We start from the raw sequence: 19,935 nt of genomic DNA, 5'->3' as shown, positions 1-19,935 counted from the left end.
TCATTCAAATCACACATGCACTTTTCAAGTTACGGAATTTTAAACACAATGACCGTTTTAAAGTTCTGTCCATGGATCACAAGAATGCAAGTGTTCTTTCAGCAAAACAAATACAAATCACTGGGGATGTGTGTGAATTGTTTTCGTTTTGCCGAAAGAATGCCCACCTTTACTTTGATCCGTGGACAGAACTTTAAAACTGTGGTTGTGCTTAAAATTCCGTAACTTGAAAAGCACTTGGTTATGAGATGTCAGAATCATTTGCTCCTTATCCTTTTGACACATGAAGAATGGAAACAAGAAGGGGAAAAAAGGAGCAATATGGACAGAAAGAAAATGAAAGTGACCAAGCCGCTTACCTCTTTGACGAGATCTTGCTTCTCCACAGCATTATAATCCTTCTCCAGCCGTTTCAAGAACTTCACAAACAGATCTTTGACACTGAAAATACGCACATAAAGAACACGATTCAGCATAAAAGCATCTAGCAAAAGGAAGGTTCATAATGAATGGAAATGCAAAGGGAATTTGACATCAGGATACTTTTACTGCCCAATTCACCCGAGTTGAAATGTGTTCAATTTCTGCGAATTTGCAGTGCAAACATTTGCTGCGGTGACATAAATTCACGTTTGCATTCGTTTCTGAGTATGAATTGGTCCTAAGGCAAAGTTATCAAATTCATCATATGTTATAGCATCAGTACAACTGGGACACCGCAATTGACCTATCGCCGTTTGCGAGTTAGCCGCGCCCCTTAGACAACCCTATGGAGTTTTTGTACCTTAAGTTTTGTTTGTCTCAGATTATGCGCGTCCCGCGTCCATTTGTATATCATATAATTGGACAATATTTTACAAGCTGTGTTGACGCGATTCTAACACGATTCTTTTGCGACAGGTCAATTTGCAGTTAAGCCATGCCATGTATAATCTTAAGGTAGGAAATGAAGATTTGATATTTTTGAAGAGTACAAATGATTTTGAAGCATCTTCACGTGGAGGAACAAATGACAGCATTGGTTTAAATGAAACATGGGTATGTGATCACTGTATACACATGAGACCCCCTTCAATTATGAAAGTGGTGTGCACACTACAACAGATTATCTGAATAGCTAGCACAATGCTTTCGCCATTGAAGTGGGCCTTCCTGACAGAATTGATGGCGTGACCTGTTCTGTCAAAATCAGATTTTTCTGGGCATAAGGTCAAAAATTAGATTTTTGCATACTGTTAAAATATGTACATTTTCCTTTTAATAGGTGGTTTAATTTTTGAAACCTGTAATTCCTGGGCAAAGTTATTCTATTTTGAAGTTCATTGTGTCAAAAAGAAGAAAACAGAGAAATGGCCACGAACGTCACAAAACAGACATTTCTTTAACTGATATACCTCAACAAATCATCAAAAATACTATATTTAGAGTTCAAATTAGGGTTTCAAACTTTTATAGTATATTTAAGACATGTTCAGGATTACAAATATGCAAAAAATAGAAAATTGAAAAAAATCATCCCACAGCGTTTTTTGGGCCCTATCTCAACTTCAACCTCTGCCCAGAAGCGTCTGCTTTTGACAGAACAGGTCACAATTGGTCTATAGGGTGGCAATAACATGGAATCAAAGTGCCCGTCAATAGAAGAAATGTTTCGCAGCACTTCCTTCGAGGGCATAGTTCCGTGGAAAGTCTAAGACATACCTTTGGGCAGCAAGCAGGGAATCAATGAACTCATCCAGCTCAAAGAAGCTGCCAAAACTACACAATTCCTGAAAAACAAACAAAAAATACCTCAAGTTTACCATAACTAAAACTGAGGTAACAGCTTCACATTGAGTTCATTGACAAGATGCCCTTGATTCTCAGTGTGCTGATAGTGTAATCATGCTGCTTAGAGGACCTGTTTACTGAAGACTAGATATTCAATGAAATCATAGTTCAGTCGGAAAAGGGGGGTATCGTGCACCCTCGGAAATCAATTTCTAATCAACGTTTCTAGGTCAGAAAAAATGCGTAGAAAACGATTTGCTATGTTAAAAAATTCAAAAAATGTCCCACGTATTGTTTTTATGCAAATTAGTGCCGCCATTACCGAAAAATCTATTTGTAACTATATCTCAGCCAATATTGCATATAACGGAACGAACTAGGTGTCTAAACCAATGTTTTCAAGGTCAGAGATCACAATAAAACTATTCTGGAAGTGACCACATGTGTCTGTGGCATAGGAATATGCAAATTAGTGCCGCAAATACCGGAAAGTCATGTTTTTGGCATATCTCGGCCAATATAGCACATAACTACACAAGTAAGGTGTCTAAACCCATGTTTTGAAGGTCAAGTATCATTAGAAGACCATTCACGAAGTAACTATGTGTGTCTTTGGCATGAAAATATGTAAATTATAAAGTGTCGGTTTATCATATATTTGATTTTTAGCCAATATCTCGGCCAATATTGCACATAACTACACAAGTCAGGTTTCTAAACCCATGTTTTGAGAGTCAGGTATCATTAGAAGACCATTCACGAAGTAACTATGTGTGTCCTTGGCAGGTAAATATGTAAATTCTAAAGTGTCGATTTATCAGAAATTTGATTTTTAGCCAATATCTCGGCCAATATTGCAGCTAATGTTGACAGAAGGGTTTTTGATAAGCAATAATGATCAAAGTTTATTTTAAACCATCATATTCAAAATAAACTGTAATATTGGCTGAAATTGAATATAATTTGGCTGAAAATCATTTTTTTGATAAACCGGCAATTTAGAATTTACATATTTTCATGCCAAAAACACACATAGTTACTTCGTGAATGGTCTTCTAATGATACCTAACCCTCAAAACATGGGTTTAGACACCTTACTTGTGTAGTTAAGTGCAATATTGGCCGAGATATTGGCTAAAAATCAAATATCTGATAAACCGACACTTTATAATTTACATATTTTCATGCCAAAGACACACATAGTTACTTTTTGAATGGTCTTCTAATGATACTTGACCCTCAAAACATGGGTTTAGACACCTTACTGGTGTAGTTATGTGCTATATTGGCCGAGATATGCCAAAAACATGACTTTCCGGTATTAGCGGCACTAATTTGCATATTCCTATGCCACAGACACATGTGGTCACTTCCAGAATAGTTTTATTGTGATCTCTGACCTTGAAAACATGGGTTTAGACACCTAGTTCGTTCAGTTATCTGCAATATTGGCTGAGATATAATTAAAAATAGATTTTTCGGTAATGGCGGCACTAATTTGCATAAAAACAATACGTGGGACATTTTTTGAATTTTTTAACATAGCAAATCGTTTTCTACGCATTTTTTCTGACCTAGAAACGTTGATTAGAAATTGATTTCCGAGGGTGCACGATACCCCCCTTTTCCGACTAAACTATCATGCTTTTAACATAATCACATCTTTTTCAAGATGTGATAACTGGTTTACCTTCAGAAGAATCACGAGAGACAGAAGATTCTCAGTCACGCCTCTTGGATTAAAGCCTCTTGGATACCTAGTTTACTAGTTTACTATTTTACTTAACTAGTTAATTAACAACCGTTTACAGTAGCTGGTTTACTTTCAGCACAATCATGACAAACAGTGGTTTGCCTGTCTGCTTACAGGAGATTATGCAAAAAAGCTGTTTCGACAGACCCCCTGGGTGCTTAGTTCACTAGTTTACTACTTCACTATATTATTTAACTAGTTTAATTAACTTTACAAGTTTACAATAACTGCTTTACCTTCAACAGAATCATGAGAAACAATACATGGATTGTCAGTCTACTTGCAACTTATGACACCGTCACGCTACTTGGATTAAACCTCTTCGATCCCTAGCTAACTAGTTTTCTATCTAAACTTGACTAGTTTTGTTTAGTTTTAAAAACTGTTTACAATAACTGGTTTACCTTGAGCAGAATCATGAGAAACAGTGGATTCTCTGTCTGTTTGCAGAAATGACACAGTCACGTTACTTGGATTAAACCTCTTGGATCCCTAGCTAACTAGTTTACTATTTTAACTTAACTAGTTTTGTTTAATTTAAAACCTGTTTACAACAACTGGTTTACCTTGAGCAGAATCATGAGAAACAGTGGATTCTCGGTCTGCTTGCAGCTGATGACGCGGTCATGCTGCTTAGAGGACAACTCTTTGCCTCGGACAATCAACATGGCCTTAGTGATCTCGGACTGGAGGTCTTCGCTCAGAGGAATCATTGGGAGCTGGTCAAACTCTCGCTGCTGGACAAGCTCCTGGATGTTGGCCGTGTCAGAGGTCAGAGTGGAGAGGACGAGGTGGGTGGTGTCAGGCGGAAACTTGGGCAGCCAGTACAAGGTCTGGAGGCAAACAGGTCAACATTTCTTATTCATTAATTTGGTTTGAGGAAACCTATAGAATTTGGCAGCTACTCAAAAGCTATCCACTTACTGGAAGGGGTCCGTGGGATACAAACAGGGCCTGGGCCAATTTCAGAGGGCTGCTTAAGCACAAGATTTGCTAAAGCACAAAAAAACTTGCTTTATATAATCATGTTACTGGCGAAAACACCATGTGATATACATTGCTTGTGACTGCTATTTAGCTTTGTTTACTTAACATAACAATCGCATAAACCTGAATATATTAAGCAAAGTTTTTTTGTGCTTAAGCAAATTCTGTGCTAAAGCAGCTCTATGAAATTGGCCGCAGGTCATAGATGTGAGAGACAGAAAAAGCACCACTGCACTAAACTGAGGCCCCCAAATTGATGTAACAAAATCAACATGCTATAATGCAAAAGGTAGTTTCTTCCGTATAAGACACATATGGGGTAGATTCCTTGATAACTTGAAACCAACTGGTTTCAGTAACATCCACATTATGTTCAGAGAGACAGACAAGTATCAGTTCCACATGAGAAGCTCCGGAGCAAGTGTGATCAAAACTATGGTTATCCATCACTTAATGCGCAGTAGTCAACAGAGGTTGACCTGCTCACTGAGGTTGGTTGCATAAATGGTTATCACTAGCCAATGGAACTGCAATGCACAACATAATGCAAGGACTGTGAGGTTTCATAACCGACTTCTGTCAATATTTCAACCGGAGACATTCTCACTTTCAAATAAGTATGACGCCGCAAGGTACGTCACAAATCAACAACTTGTAACCAACAGTGCCTGATAAAATTTGCTCCTTTTCACATCTGTACCTTCATGGTTTTTCCAGCCTTCTCCAGCATGTCGAGCGCGTCGACGACAATCACCACCCGCAGCTTCTGCTTGGTTGCCTTGGTAACCAAGACGTTCAGTGTCTGTTGGAGCTCTCGTATCTCCTCCTTCCCCTTGGCGGAATAAACCCTCTCTGCTTCAGGGAGATCATCGCGATCAAACAGTGCATCTTCTACATCATTGCACAACCTCTGCAGCATGTTCTTCACACCTAAGACACCATGAAAAATATGAAATTTAAATCTGACTTAAGAACAAGGATGTCATTTTTCACACATTACAGTGATTCAGTTAATAGTAGAGTGGGACGGGGGGGGGGGGGGGGGGGGAATACAGTAATTCAATTGAACTCCTGCTTAACCCTAACTCCCTAGCGTCTTTTACTAGGAACTGGACCAAGTCCATCAAAATCCATCAATCACTGTGCGTCCAATACAAAACTGTACATGACATAATGGAATCCACCACTAACGCACTGGTTGACATTCATGGACTTGCTACTCATGGCTTTTATCACAATAGCAGTACAGGAAGCTAGGCAAAATCAATCGGATACCCCTAGCACTGCTTCAGGTCATTAGGCCCAAGTCCATCATACTCCATCAATATTTAGTCACGCCAGGCCTCCTGGACCAAGTGTCCCCAAATCCACCCAAATTGGGAGATGGATTTTGATGGAGTTGGGGTAGTTAGGGTTAACCTATTAAAGTAAAATCCTAAATAAATTGACTTTGACTTCACCTTACAACATCTGTAACCTTATGTAAGGCCTTGAGAGTTGTGTATAGGACGGTGATATCAGCAATGAGCAGAGTTCACAGTGACAAAACACAGCAATAAATCTCCATGTGAGTTACATGTGGCTCTGATGCAAACCTTTATCAACTCAATGTTTCAAGCATTATGCACTGTTACACCTATGTCAGACTGGTCTTCAAAAATCATGTAGAACAAGAAAGTATTTGGAGCCACTCAAGTCTACGTCAACAGATTTTGGTTTGAAATATGGCAAATTTATGCACTTCTTCCCTTAACAAGAGCAGCATCTGAAAGTACATGTAAGATGAATATGAAGTTAGGAAATCTTTCGATAAAGTTACTCCAGGTTACTCCTGAACATTCAAACCTGGTGGATAATGTGATTCATCAAAACTCATGAACAGTTGAACACCAACTCTGAAATGGGTACAAAATGACAGGCCAAAAGGCTCCGAGACCAGGGTCACGGTGTGGAAGTCACATAGTTAGAACACATTTTCCCCTAATAATTCACAGCAGGCACTTTCTTTTCGGGTGTTGTATCAGACTTACTTGTGCTGCTGCTGGAGCATCCAACCATGTGATACGCGACGATATCATCCGGGAAGCGTTCCTGGTGCTTGATGATCCAGTTGCCCAGTAAACAAGTCTTACCACTCCCTGTTTCATGAACAAAACAAAAAAATACTGTCATTAGGTGTGAGAATATTTTGTTTTACTTCAAATAGCAGTATACACTACTCAGACAACCATAGACAGAGAGATTGTAGCGAAGATGTAACTGGCATTTGTAACTTTTGTTCCAAATTTGTAATTTGTTTTGAACACATTCCAGAGTTTCACAGAAATGTTCAAATGAAATTCCAAGACTTATCCATGACATTTCCAGGACATATTACGGCTTTTCTTGACCAATTTTTTTAGAAGCCTATAATAAAATACACTGGCCAGTCATCAAACCGAGGGAAGGGATGCCACTACCTTTCATCACAACAGCGCCACAATGGTGAATTAAACATGCAACAAGTATAGAGTTGTGGGCATCAAAACCAGACTTGATGCCATCGACCTAGAGGACCTGACCAAAAAAGCTCATTTTAAAATTTAGAAAGCCTGCCGCATGCATGACATCCTGTATGTTCAGAAAGCCCCCCCCCCCCAGGTGTTTTCATACAGTTAAATTTCTGAAGGTTCTAAAGAGGAAGTATAGTAAACTGAAATGCAAAGTGGAAGACTGCCATAGCCAAAAATTACACATCATCACATACGGGACGTGCAGGTTTCCACACCTTTCCCATGACTCTATATGCATGCCATGACTCCTTATAACATAACAAGATTCCATGACTTTCTATACCTCCCAATAATAGCTTGAAATTTCAGGTTTTCCCGGATGACAGTAGAACCCCGACATTCTTACCTGGCTCTCCGACAATCAGCAAATGTTTGTTCTTATAGCCATCCCTGTCATGCAAGACGTGATTGTCCACTGCCTCTAGGTACCCCTCCCCTCCGATGTACATGCCCCCCATGCCCAACTTTTGCAGCAGGAAGGCATGGTGCTCCAGGCGCTCAGCCTCCGGCCCGGACAGCGCCCTCTGTGGCTTCAGAAAAGTCTCCAAGAAACTGTGGACCGTTTCAAACATCAGTCTGGCGCCCTCACTCGGTGTGGCATAGTTAGGATGTATGGCAAGGCACTACCCAAAACACAAAATTACAAAACGTAAGCTCAAAAGTATTATAATTTAATAGGTCTAGTGGACAGTATTGGCAAGGAAGGTCACATATATTTCAGACTGGTTACATATCTGCATTACTTGGCAATGGCAGGCAGTAACATATGTGTCTATATGAAGTGGCTTTAGCCTTTTCCATAGAGGCACGTGTAATTGTCAGATGCAGCAGTACCTTGTCTTTTGTGGCTATGACCCTTTGTTTCAGGTCATTAAGATGCTCTGCAGCATTAGGGCCGTCGGAGGTCGGGCGAAACTTGCGGGCGTTCCTCTCGTCTCCCGATTTCTCATATTCCTTCAGTTTCTTGTCATCGTATGCCTGGTCAAGTTACGTTGGAATGAAAAAAATATACAATTGAACTTAGGCATTTCCTGATCAGATGGCAAAAAACTGATTTCTCATTTGAAGATATTTGACCCCCCTGCATTTTGGCCATAAGCCCCGCCCACCTCTGGTTTGTGTGCATTTCTCACAGTAATTGTGACCAATTTTTTGAATGAGTTGCTGTGGTCAACTGACCAAAGGCAATGCTGCTATTGGTCAATGTGCACTGTTTGATTGACAGGGGATGCATTTAAATTGTCTAGAATAGTTACTGGTAATCGGTCAAAATCTAGAGGTCAAGATGCGGTTGTCTTGCATAATTATTCAGGGAATCTGCTCAAAAATTATAGACCATGGCTTTTCTATTACATAGACTAGCTTGCCTGAGAGTTATTCTATAAATTAGGGGCCCGCTTTTTTTTCCCCTGTCCCTGTTATATCTGACATCTATGATTTTATTATTCTGATGTTTCAAGTCATTCGTAATGCTACTTGAATGGCAAATTACGTAGTACCAGGGTAACAGGGACAGGAAAAAAATGTCACAATTTTGGACCCTAACTTTGGAAAGAGTGAAGACATGGACTCCTTAAGAATAGCTCCAGTGTGAATGTGATTCCTCCCTTAAAGCTATAGTCCATCATTTGCAGCCATCCGAAAAAGTAACTGGCGTATTATTGTTGAAAAACATACTTGGTTGAAAGATAGTAAGTGGACTAAACTTCCTGTGAAATTAATCTTTCTGGCAAGCTATCATTTTGAAGAAATCAACGAAAGAAGGCCTTTCCAACGGTGCAACTCAAGACGCACCGTAGGAAAATTTAAATTAGTAGTTCGTTTTGTTATTCGGTGCAGCGCGCTCAAGCATTGGCACGACGCACAGGCGCGCACGGTTGCTATAATTTGTCAGATCAGTGCGCGATATCGTGTATAGCTGCAATTCAAAACATAATTTAGCAACTTTTGATTGGAAATTGAGATCCTAAAATGCTGTTTTTCTCGGAATATACAGTTGAAGCTGAGCTGAAACTTCACCAGGTTAGTTGTTCATTATCATTCATTAGATTTTGAACACTTTTGTTGCTTCAAACGAACAAAACGCACAAATTACAAATGATGGACTATATCTTTAAGTAATTTTGAAATTGACAAACCTTATCTCTGAAGAAGAAGCTTGCCGCCCGAGCACCAGGGTTATTGAGGTGTCCATGGAGGTATTCTAGCTCTGTGACTGAGCGATCCCGGTAGTCAGCAATGAATGGAAACGTTGCTAGGGCATAGTCAAATGTCTTCTGCAACATCTCGTCTTTGCTGCCGTGCCAACCATACCTCTGAAGACAAAATGAATAAATAAATAAAGAAATAAAACAATCCTGATTTCAAATTGGAGCACAAGTCATCCAGTTCTAAGTTAATCTTTAAGTCAGCGTTTTCAGACCTTATGGTTTTTGACTTGGCGTTTTGAAGTTGTCTCAAGTTTTTACTTCCAAATTTGAAGTGTAAGAGACAGTGTCATGGGCGTCAATCAGTTGGGGATGGGAGGGGGGGGGGGACAAGTGCCCACCACTTTTTAAAGTGAGGGGAGGGATATCAAATTGTTTTGTCCCTCCCCCACCCTTTTTTTCGTAGCCTATATATGATTCTATCCGCTCTGTTCACAAGTACCCCCTCACCGACAAAGCAAGTACAGTTGGGGGTGACCGACCGATGCCATCTTGCCTGACTACAATTCATTTGCCGCGAAGCGCTGCCACTGCGTGTACATAGTACAAATCCCCTGGTGTACGTGCGTCACACACAAGGAACGGTGCGCGTCAACCAGCGAAATGTCCCGCCCATGGGACGTCGTTGCTAGGTAAAAGGGCGCCCTCTTTGTCGGCGCACGGAGCCCATAGCTCAGGAAAGCTGATTCAATTACTCCAAACTCGAAAATGATGTTTAAATGGTAATCTTTTGCTGAAACAAATTGGTTAAATTGGTCAGAAATAACCTCAGATTGCACCACAGAGCGTCTAGAATCCAAAATGAACCCCACGCTGTTAGGGCTTCACGCTCACATTAGTTCTGATCAAGGTATGCCCCCTCCCACACTTTTGAAAAGCGATTGACGCCCTTGGACAGTGTTATTAAGGACTCACCTGACCAAAGAATCCAACAATCATGTCTGAACGGTCCAGCTCTCGAAGGCATATTTCTATGGTGAGTGCTTCCTTGGAGTGATCTGATGTGATACCCCATCTCATGTCCACTGGCGCATACTCGTAGCCAGCCTGTTGGAATTAACAACAAATATACTGCAATAACGGTTTTGTTTGCCAATGCTTAACCCTAACCACCCCAACTCCATCAAAATCCATCCCTCCACTTTGGTGGATTTTGGGGGACTTGGTCCAGGAGGCCTGGCGTGACTATTGATGGAGTGTGATGGACTTGGACCTAATGGCCTGAAGCAGTAATGCTAGGGGTATCCAATTGATTTTGCCTAGCTTCCTGTCCAGTATTTGACTCATTTTGTAGTATCCGAGATAAAGGTCTAGCATAACAATATTATAAGTTATCCCGCCAGCGTGGAACACGGAATAATGTAGTGTGTCTGGGTCCCACATACATGTACCATGAGGCCGGGTATGCGGGACACAGACGCACTACATTTTCCCTGTTCCACGAGCGGGAGCATGATAACGAATTTATCTTCAAGCAAACTTGGCACGCAGTACAGTTGGAACTAGCACGCTTTACACGAAGCTGTTAGCAGTTTAGCGCATGCAGCTGGAATGTCGCTAGCATCTTCGAAATGACGCATTATGCAAGGTGCGATATGGACCATGCAATACAGTATAGCACACTGTTGTTGCCACGGATCGACCAATCAGGATGAAGATTCAAGTTTGCTTGAAGATAATGAAACATCCTTACTTTCTGACACATGTGAGCAAGCCTTGGCCAGTATATCTTGGTCAGCAATTCTCTTTCTTCTTCCAAGCCGCCGAACGGGGAGCTCCAGAAAATACGGGCTATGCGCCGCTGCTGTGCGATGTGGGACACCTTGGCCATGTCGGAATGCTTCACGGAAGGGGCAGCTTCAGGCAACACGAGGGTTTATGGCCTGGGGGACACAATTATAATAGTAATCAATTTACATTTTCAATTTTTTGTTTCTTTAGAAACATAATACAGTAACCTTTTCAAGAGAATCTCAAAGGGTTTGAGTCAAGGCTGAGGAAACATACTTGGAGATAGACCCCACAAATCACGGCATTTGTTTACTACAATGTATAGGATCCTTCTATTTTGTCGTCGATGATGTTCTCAGAAGTCTATTGTAGTATTATAAAACAACATTGAGCAGCCCAGCAGCAGTTTTGAACCCAGATTCCTGGCACAGTAGTGTACTGTGTTTCCAATCCAGCTACAGAAGCATTCTCGTTGGACGGGTACTTTTAAATGTGATATAGATTCCCAATGTCGAGGATGGTTTTGCAATACCGTAAAGATTGCAGTTGAAAATCGCGTTGCGGATACGTCTGTCGTAACGACAGCCACTTTGTCTTTCTTAACATAGGCGGGAGTAGGGTATAGCCCCGCTTTTAGACCAAAATAGAATAAGACGTCTTACATCTCTTGCCCTACTTCTAGAATTGGAAGGCTTCTCTCTGTTAGAAGCCTTCTCACTCTAGAAGAACTCTTGCCCAGTCTCCTTCTTTATACTTTTTTTATATTTTGGTCTTAGTCTGAATTTTTTTTAAGTGTTTTCCCAGTAAATACTTCAATATTTACCCTGCTAAATTTGACTTTTTAGGACATAGTATCACTTTCTGATGGCTGATAGGTCACTGAAGGGAAAAATGAGAGATGGCCAGATATGGCCATATCTCATATAAAGATTCCCATATACTTTTCCAATCCTCCAAAACTATAACTCCAGCTTCAATGCTCATCAGGAATGCGACTTTGAATCCCTGACTGATAAGCATTGGAGCTGGAGTTACTCAAGCTACCAATGACTACTGATTTTTAGGGGAAGAAATAAAAATTGAAATCTACGTTACAGGTTAATCTCAATCTCCACTGGTTAAGTCAGCAAAATATCCTACCGGATACATCAACGCTAACTTGCGCACTGCATGTGAAAATAGACTACTGGTAAAGATTACTGATATGTCCCTTGAATTCAGCTAGAGTTGCGCTGTTCACAGCAGCCAAGGAGAGTAAATTCCAGTGTTTAACAGTTGACCCGAAGAATGAATGAATCTTAGAAGGCCCTTGCAAGAAAAATCTAAAACTAAAGAAATCTATTCCAATTTTTTTAAACAAAGTTGAGTAGCGCGGCTATGGTTCCCTAACGTACAATCGACCTACCGAAGCGTTCTGGTTGGATGGGCAGTGGGTAGGATGGGTTGCCCTATTATCGCGGTACTTATCACGTTTCTCGTTCGGAATAGAGATTGCCCACTAACCTTCCTGAATTGTCCTGTCTTTTGTGTAGTATAACTCTTCCTTTTTAAATTAATATAAAAAAATCCGACGGTGGTGTGGTCTATTCCGTGTACGATGCCTGTGAAAATAGACATGCGCGGAGTGTGCGAACGGAGGTGGACTCCCTATTATCGCGGTATGTGGGAAGTGGTTTTTATAATGATCCCAACTTTTTTGTTCATAGTTAATGTTTGACCAAAACATCCCCTGAATAAAGTCTGATATTTTCCCTGTAACCTTCATGTTGATTAAAGACTATATTTCTGCAGGATGATTTCTTAAGACCCTGCCCTTCCCCCGAAAGGAGAACACAAATCCCTGAGGCAAGTCTACTGATCGGCGATTGAGGGCGCCATTCACTTTACACGGTGTGCCGTTTTATTTTCGCTAACGCGCGGTGCTTATTTTGATCCCGTAAAAGTTGTTACGATTTCGCGCTGCAAATATCGTCGTTCGACTTCATTTTACATTTACAGCTGAAGAATGGGAACCAGGCAATGGAACTTTCATGGACAGAGCGCAATTAAAGATTTATGTTAAAATATAAGCGGTACCTTTTAGCAGACACGGTGAGGGAAAATTTTGCAAGTCTTGGAAAACGTTAATATTTATTAAAATCGTTAAAAGTCCCAAAAGACACAACATTTTTTAATCGTCCTTTTTATACAACTCGGTAGAAACCCTTGATGACTGTTGAACTGGATAAAAATCGCCACTTGAAGGAGTTTTGACACTGTAAAAAGAGAAATTTCCCATGCCGCGATAATAGGGATGCCGCGATAATAGGGAGTCCGACTATACTCCTAGAACTAGTAGAGGCTCCACTACGTGGAGCCTCATAGTTCTAGGAGTAGGCAGTGGGCAGTGCCAGTAGGCAGTAGGTTGAAATTTTGAGCTTTCTTATCTAGGCTCATGACATGGGGAGATTCGCTAGGAAAGCTGGAATTCCCCCCCCCCCCCCCCTAGCCCCACTAGTGTGGCCGCGGTATGCTGCGCTGAACCTCTGCGCAGCATACCGCGGCCACACTAGTGGGGCTACCCCCCCCCCCCCCCCCCCCGACTATGCAGATCTACTCTCATGTTTTTTGGCCGATATTTTCCATTTCCATTAAAATTACAAGCACAAACTCACCTATGATATCAGATTTATCCTTTTGTAAAGCAGAGGATCCTTTCCAAATGACAAAATGATCAAGCTGAACCCCCCAAAATGGGTATTTATATAGCTTGAGTAACCCCAGCTGACATGCTCGTGCAGACCAGGTGCAGGTCAGCCTAGCTGTCAGGAATTTGACAGACTTGTTTACACCGTACCCATGTTTACGCCATACATAACCAGGGTGACCGTAAGCTTATAGAAAAATTCTGCTAGATGCGCTGCAAACATCTGCTAGATTTAACAAAAATCTGCTAAATCACCTATTATTACACGAAATAGCATAAAGCTTTTTAACAAATTGAAGCTTTTTCAAAACTAATCTGCAATTTTTTTCAAATCTGCCATATTTTTATGTCAGATCACCAATTTTACAGAATTCTGCTAGAAATCTGCTAAAAAATTCATATCTGTCTATAAACTCGTTTTTTTTTTCGAAAAATTATGTCAAATTTGGCCGAAATTCGGCTAAAACGGTCACCCTCTACATAACCCCTGATAACGCGTGTGTGCAGGGACCGATGACTTGTGTAGCGAATGCAATGAGACGAAATCCAACGCTGGTGGCGCCTATAAGTTTTGCACATGGCTTTGCTCAACCTGAAGCTTAAGCACAGACATCGCTCGTACCCCCGCCCTGCCTGTTTGCAGGGCGGGGGGATACGAGCGAAAGACATCTGTGGTCATGATGGCCCCGCCTCCGCTGTTGAACCTCCGAAAATCAGGAAACATTAAACAATACATGTTACAGAAATTATTTCCCAGGAGTTTATTAGTTGATGACAAAAAGTTATTGGAAACGTTCAAAACATTTTGTTCCAATCTTGGTTACAAATCTCTGTTTACAAAACTTTTTTGTGTATCTTGAACACTAGAACTTAAAGGCTTAACACATTTCATCATGTGGGTGTTCCTGCAGGGATTAGATAGCCTTGCGCCGATGCATTTCGCCTCACTATAAAGCGCAGAGGAAGACCCTAACCATGGCCTGATAGCATAAGATGCATCGTCGGCGTTTTCACGAAATGGCAAGTCCACGCAAGCAGCGCGAACATTGCGTTTTGAGAAAAATCGGTTTTGAAGTTGGTCACTTTTTGAAACTGTCCTTTCGCCCTACTTTTAATCCAAACTTCAAAATATTTTCCATGGATACGACAGCTCATTAGCTAAATTACATGACCAGATGTTCACATAACAAATGTATAAATTCCTAAAAAATAAAAATAAATTTATTAATAATATAATTTGATTAATTAATTTAAAAATTAATTAACAAATAATTTGTTTACTTTAAAAACTATCCAGTTGAGCCTTTAACATGTTATATGCATGATAATACAGATAAACTCATTAATAAATTGAAGTCAGTGGGCAGGAAGATCGAAATTTGTTCCAAAAAAAACACAAAGGTTAGGTCATCCACACAAAATGCAAAATGCGAGATGCGGGGGGGGGGGGGGGGACTTTAAGACTTGAAACTGCATGCCCACATTTGCAATGTTAAAGAAAATATCCACTACTAAAGGGAATGTACATTATCTGCTTTTGCTGCAATTTTTAGAAATGGATGGATTTGGGGGGGGGGGGGTTAGTATGTTATAGCAAAACTTTTTATACTGACTTATGTTACGTTTTGGGTTCGTAGATGCTGGAAAATCAAGAAAACAAATCGTGTTCTTGTAGTCTTGTAGCACTTAAAATGAAACAGAGCAATTTGTAGATGTTGGGGAATTGTAAGGTCAGAGAATCAGTTGTACCCCTTAGAACATGTGTAATCAATTGCTGAGACAATGTGGAATAACTAAATATAAAAAAATAAGAGCAGTATTTGAAGAAAAGTAAGTTTTTCCAGCGCTGATCGGCCGACCAGCGTTGGAAATTGATACAAAAATATCACTTTACTTAAAAATGTGAGCACACCAGGAGCTATTGTTTTACAGGATGCTTCAGACTGCCATCCCCTGGCAGTCCAGTAAAGTATTTTGTGATAATTTGGTCATTTATTTTTTTGATGTTTGCAAATGTTGTACATTCCTTTTAACATAAACAACTTCCAGACACCACCTCTCTCCTCTGAAAATAAAAACAAAACAGTCTCTCAAACGAAATCATTAATTTATGATGATATAAATCATATTTATTAGAATTACAAGTAAAGAGGATACCTGGCACTCATATTGGAGTTGCCGCAGTAAAACTTGGCACGAATCTTATCTGAACTCTCACTATACTAGTACCAACAATTCAATCAAGTGTTGGGTATAAAATAGTTTCTAAATAAAATCTGTGGCAAGTATTAACTAAACAAATTAACTTGCAGGTATATTCACAACAAGGCATCCATATTTATGTTCCATCAATTATTTTTGAGACCTCTGAAATTTATGCTTAGCATGGTTTACATTTCCTAAGAAGAAAAGAAACTGGTTCTCCGCCAGATCTGCCTTGCATTGTATATTGCTTTACACTGGTTCTCAGTTAGCTGAACATATACATTTTGCTAAATGATATCTTCTGCTAAGTTGCTCAACGGCAATTCTGTTGGAAAAGTGAATGTGATACATCACTCATAATGTGACATCTAATGAGTAGAAAACCATTCATACCAAACTAAGGTACCACCACCACCACTTTAACGACCTTGCACACTATGTGGTCGGACGTATGCAGAGAATTGGTTTTTAATACGGAATTGCCCTAAATTGACCTATCGCCGTTTGCGAGTTAGCCACGCCCCTCAGACAAACCTATGGAGTTTTGTACACTAAATTTTGCGTGTCTCAGATTTTGCGGGTTCCACGTCCATTTGTATATCATGTAATTGAACAATATTTCACATGCTGCGTTTCTCACGCGATTCTCACGTGATTTTACCAGGATAGGTCAATTGACTGGGCCCAGTTTGCGAAAACTAGACCCAAGTTTCAAATGAGCTGAAGCAGAATACGTCAACATCAAATTTCTCTTGATGAGCTCAAATACAGAGAACCCACAAGAACCAATCAACGCAACTTGACATTTTTGCTTATAAACCTGTTTTTTTGCTAAGCGTAAATTTCGTGAGCTAATTTCAAGCAAAATCTGTTTGCATTCGCTGATGGTAACACACGTGTGTATAAGTATTAAAGTGAATGGTATTATGAAATAACGCTTAGCATACTTGATGAAAGACCCTCTTAGCACAGTTCCTAAGCGACTTTTCAGCCAGAACTAAATGAGGGTCAAATAATGGCAACATTCCTCCAATCCAAAAAAACACAGATACAACGGAATTAACATTGCAAATTATCCAGAAATCAACATGTTAACGGTTGTCTCTTGTCAAGTAATAACAATAACCCTACTACAGTGGACTTAAATTAACAAAATGATATCATTTCTTACGGTATCATCTTTATTGTATGTACAAGGAAACAATTTTTAAAAATGACACCGGGTAGAAATTAAACATTGACATTGTTAATTTGTACAAACCTTGCACCGGTAACAAATCATACAACTCTATATTCTTTTCTTAAGGGAAAAAAAATCAATTAGATTATATATTTATAAAGATTACATATTTATAAAGAATTTATGTTCGACACTATATCTCATTATATGTGAAAACAATGAAGAAATATCACAAAAACATGAATTGAATCTTGTATCATACATACAGGGTGAGTAAAAAAACTAAGGAAACCCAAATGGCAGGACATTTTTTAATGAAGTTCTGGCATGTAGCATTTTCAAAATCTAGGATATGAAAGCCCAATTAATAAGCTTTCTTTTTGTACAAGAATAATTCAAACCTCTCATGTACTTTTTAAGTGTGTGAATTGTTTTCGTTTTGCTGAAAGAACACACACCTTTTTTGTGATGCGCGGACATAACTTTAAAATGATGGTTGCGTTTAAAATTCCATAACTTGAAAAGTACATGAATGATTTGATTGATTCTTGTACTAAAAGAAAGCTTATGGATGGGGCTTTCATATCCTAGATTTTGAAAGTGCTACATGCAGAACTTTGGTAAAATGGTCCTGCCATTTGGGTTTACTTCTTTTTTTTAATCACCCTGCATACTAAGAATCAACCAGAAGTTGGAAACAATCCATTTTGCTGCCACAACATTTGACTTGTGAAATCTTAATGATAAAAGCATAATTTCTTCACTTATATGGCATAAAATATTAAGCTAATGTTATTTTGGGGAAAATTTGTGGAATCTAATAGTTGAAAGGATATTTTCTTCACCTTAACGGTATAAAATATGAAGTTAGTGAGTAATTGTGGGATAAATGCACACAAAAAAGCAATATTGTCAACTGATTTGTTTTAATTGCTGGAGAAATGAATAAAATATGTTAAAGATATAGTCCATCATTTGTAATTTGTGCATTTTGTTCGTTTGAAGCAACAAAAGTGTTCAAAATCTAATGAAGGATAATGAACAACTAAACCTGATGAAGTTTCAGCTGAGCTTCAGCTGTATATTCCGAGAAAAACAGCATTCTAGGATCTCAATTTCAAATCAAAAGTTGCTGAATCATGTTTTGAATTGTTTTGAATTGCAGCTATACGCGATGTCGCGCAATGATCCGACGAATTATAGCAACCGCGTGCGCATCGTGCCAATGCTTGCGCGCGCTGCGCCGAATAACAAAACGAACTACTAATTTAAATTTTCCTACGGTGTGTCTTAAGACGCACCGTTGGAAAGGCCTTCTTTCGTTGATTACTTCAAAATGATAGCTTGCCAGAAAGATTAATTTCACAGGGAGTTTAGTCCACTTACTATCTTTCAACCAAGTATGTTTTTCAACAATAATACGCCAGTTACTTTTTCGGATGGCTGCAAATGATGGACTATAGCTTTAACACATTTTAACCATAGTGCATCTAACTTAATTATGGCTATTGTTTCATCATTAGACTCTTTAATAAGGCAGGTATGGTGTACTCTGATACAAAAACCTAAAAGAAAACAAAATGGCAATGCTTTCGGCATCCGCACTTGAGATGCTGGTATGTGTTTCATGCTGCGTAGGCCAAACAAAAATTTCTCCTTTTTGGGGGGAAATCGCGTCTAGACTATACATAGAATTGCATTGGAACATTAAGGTCACAAGTCCTCATAGTTCTAAATACATGTACTCTGTATTTCTTAAAAGCTTGCTTGGCTGGAAAATTCAATTGATTGGATTTCCCCCTCGCTAATAAATTGTGGAAGAAAATCAATTTTGAACTAACTTAAGTTTTAACTTTAGTTTTAGTCTATTTGGTGTTCCAGAAACATGCATTTCATTAGTATGTCTGAAACAGTGACATTTGATGTACATTACTGATGCGGGCATAAGGTTTATGTTACTCATCATAGTTTGTGTGCAAAATGTCAATGGGAAGCTAATACCTTATGATTTGCTTAGAAATTCAATTTGTAGTTTATTTTTCAGGCAGCCGCATCTCAAAATGCGGTAATAACGCCTAATGGCTAAGTTGAACAAGAAACTAAAATATTTCTCCTCTTTTTTTTTTTTTTTTTTGGCAGCAACTTTTGAACTCTTGATTCAAGTGTTTAAATTCTACTTCAAAAAGCCGCCAGTTCCCAGAAGAAAGTCCGCATGGGGCTAATGGTTAAATCCAGAACGGTCTGTCAAGTTGGGTCAATAGTCCATTATCATGTTGCGGCCATCTTGATTTTTTTCCCATTCAAATCAATGTAACCAAAGCGAGGCCGGAAGGAAAAATAGTCTGGTTCCTTTTTGCTCAAAAAACAGTATCATTCAGTACTGTCATTGGATACAGGGTGCATGACTGAAATGGTGGCAGCATGATAAAGGTCTATAGGGCATGAAACCCAACAGTGTGTCGTTCATGACTAGATGATGGTGACATTGCCTTGTTTTGTGAGTCTGTTCATTATGTTTGTACAGCTGGGCATTCTTGAAGCGGTTATGATCTTGAAGTCTGTCTTCATACCTAATCCGTCTTGGATGAAGGCTTGAGTTGCTGCCACTCCTTCGTTGCTTTGTTGGGAAGGCCGATGGCAATACCTAAAGCAGCTACGTTCTTAATTCCCTGTAAATCAATTTTAAAATAGTTATTAAAAAATAGTTCGAGATGACATAGTTTCCTGGTAAACATCATTAGTGACTTCTTGCCACAACTGATATGCCCAGTAGTGTTGAAATTAATTAAGCTGGGTGGTGGGGGGGGGGGGGGGGGGGCTAGGGGGAGGGGGAGAGGGTCTATGGATGGTAATGGGGGGGGGGG

At 39.6% G+C, this 19,935-nt stretch overlaps 2 protein-coding genes across 2 annotated transcripts in view; both read right to left on the bottom strand.

Annotated features, from left to right (window-relative positions):
• Positions 1–224: 224 nt before the first annotated feature.
• On the bottom strand, positions 225–13,785 carry LOC119738786 (TPR repeat-containing protein DDB_G0287407-like). Its single transcript, XM_038213746.1, has 11 exons — positions 13,655–13,785; positions 10,963–11,152; positions 10,185–10,316; positions 9,201–9,377; positions 7,897–8,040; positions 7,409–7,685; positions 6,541–6,648; positions 5,211–5,440; positions 4,090–4,356; positions 1,702–1,769; positions 225–441 (listed from the first exon to the last, which is right to left on the bottom strand). Exons 2-11 carry the CDS (start codon positions 11,098–11,100, stop codon positions 258–260), a joined length of 1,725 nt encoding a protein of 574 aa, XP_038069674.1. The 5' UTR covers positions 11,101–11,152; positions 13,655–13,785; the 3' UTR covers positions 225–257.
• Positions 13,786–18,453: 4,668 nt separating this feature from the next.
• LOC119736368 (zinc finger ZZ-type and EF-hand domain-containing protein 1-like) overlaps positions 18,454–19,935 on the bottom strand; it is an 80,355-nt gene continuing 78,873 nt past the window's right edge. The window contains 1 exon segment of the mRNA XM_038210381.1: positions 18,454–19,740. Within this exon segment, the coding sequence (XP_038066309.1) occupies positions 19,642–19,740 (99 nt within the window). The 3' untranslated portion in view covers positions 18,454–19,641.

This window comes from Patiria miniata, unplaced genomic scaffold (assembly GCF_015706575.1).
Source record: "Patiria miniata isolate m_02_andy unplaced genomic scaffold, ASM1570657v1 HiC_scaffold_3, whole genome shotgun sequence".
NCBI classification, from domain to species: domain Eukaryota; kingdom Metazoa; phylum Echinodermata; class Asteroidea; order Valvatida; family Asterinidae; genus Patiria; species Patiria miniata.
This window is presented reverse-complemented; position numbering and strand designations above follow the sequence as displayed.

Excerpts from the sequence above, each read along its gene's own strand:
- LOC119738786 (XM_038213746.1), bottom strand. The coding sequence starts at position 11,100 with ATGGCCAAGGTGTCCCACATCGCACAGCAGCGGCGCATAGCCCGTATT. Across the intron at positions 4,357-5,210 it reads AGGCTGGAAAAACCATGAAG|ACCTTGTACTGGCTGCCCAA; the intron begins GTACAGATGTGA and ends GTTTGCCTCCAG. Across the intron at positions 1,770-4,089 it reads TTCTCATGATTCTGCTCAAG|GAATTGTGTAGTTTTGGCAG; the intron begins GTAAACCAGTTG and ends TTTGTTTTTCAG.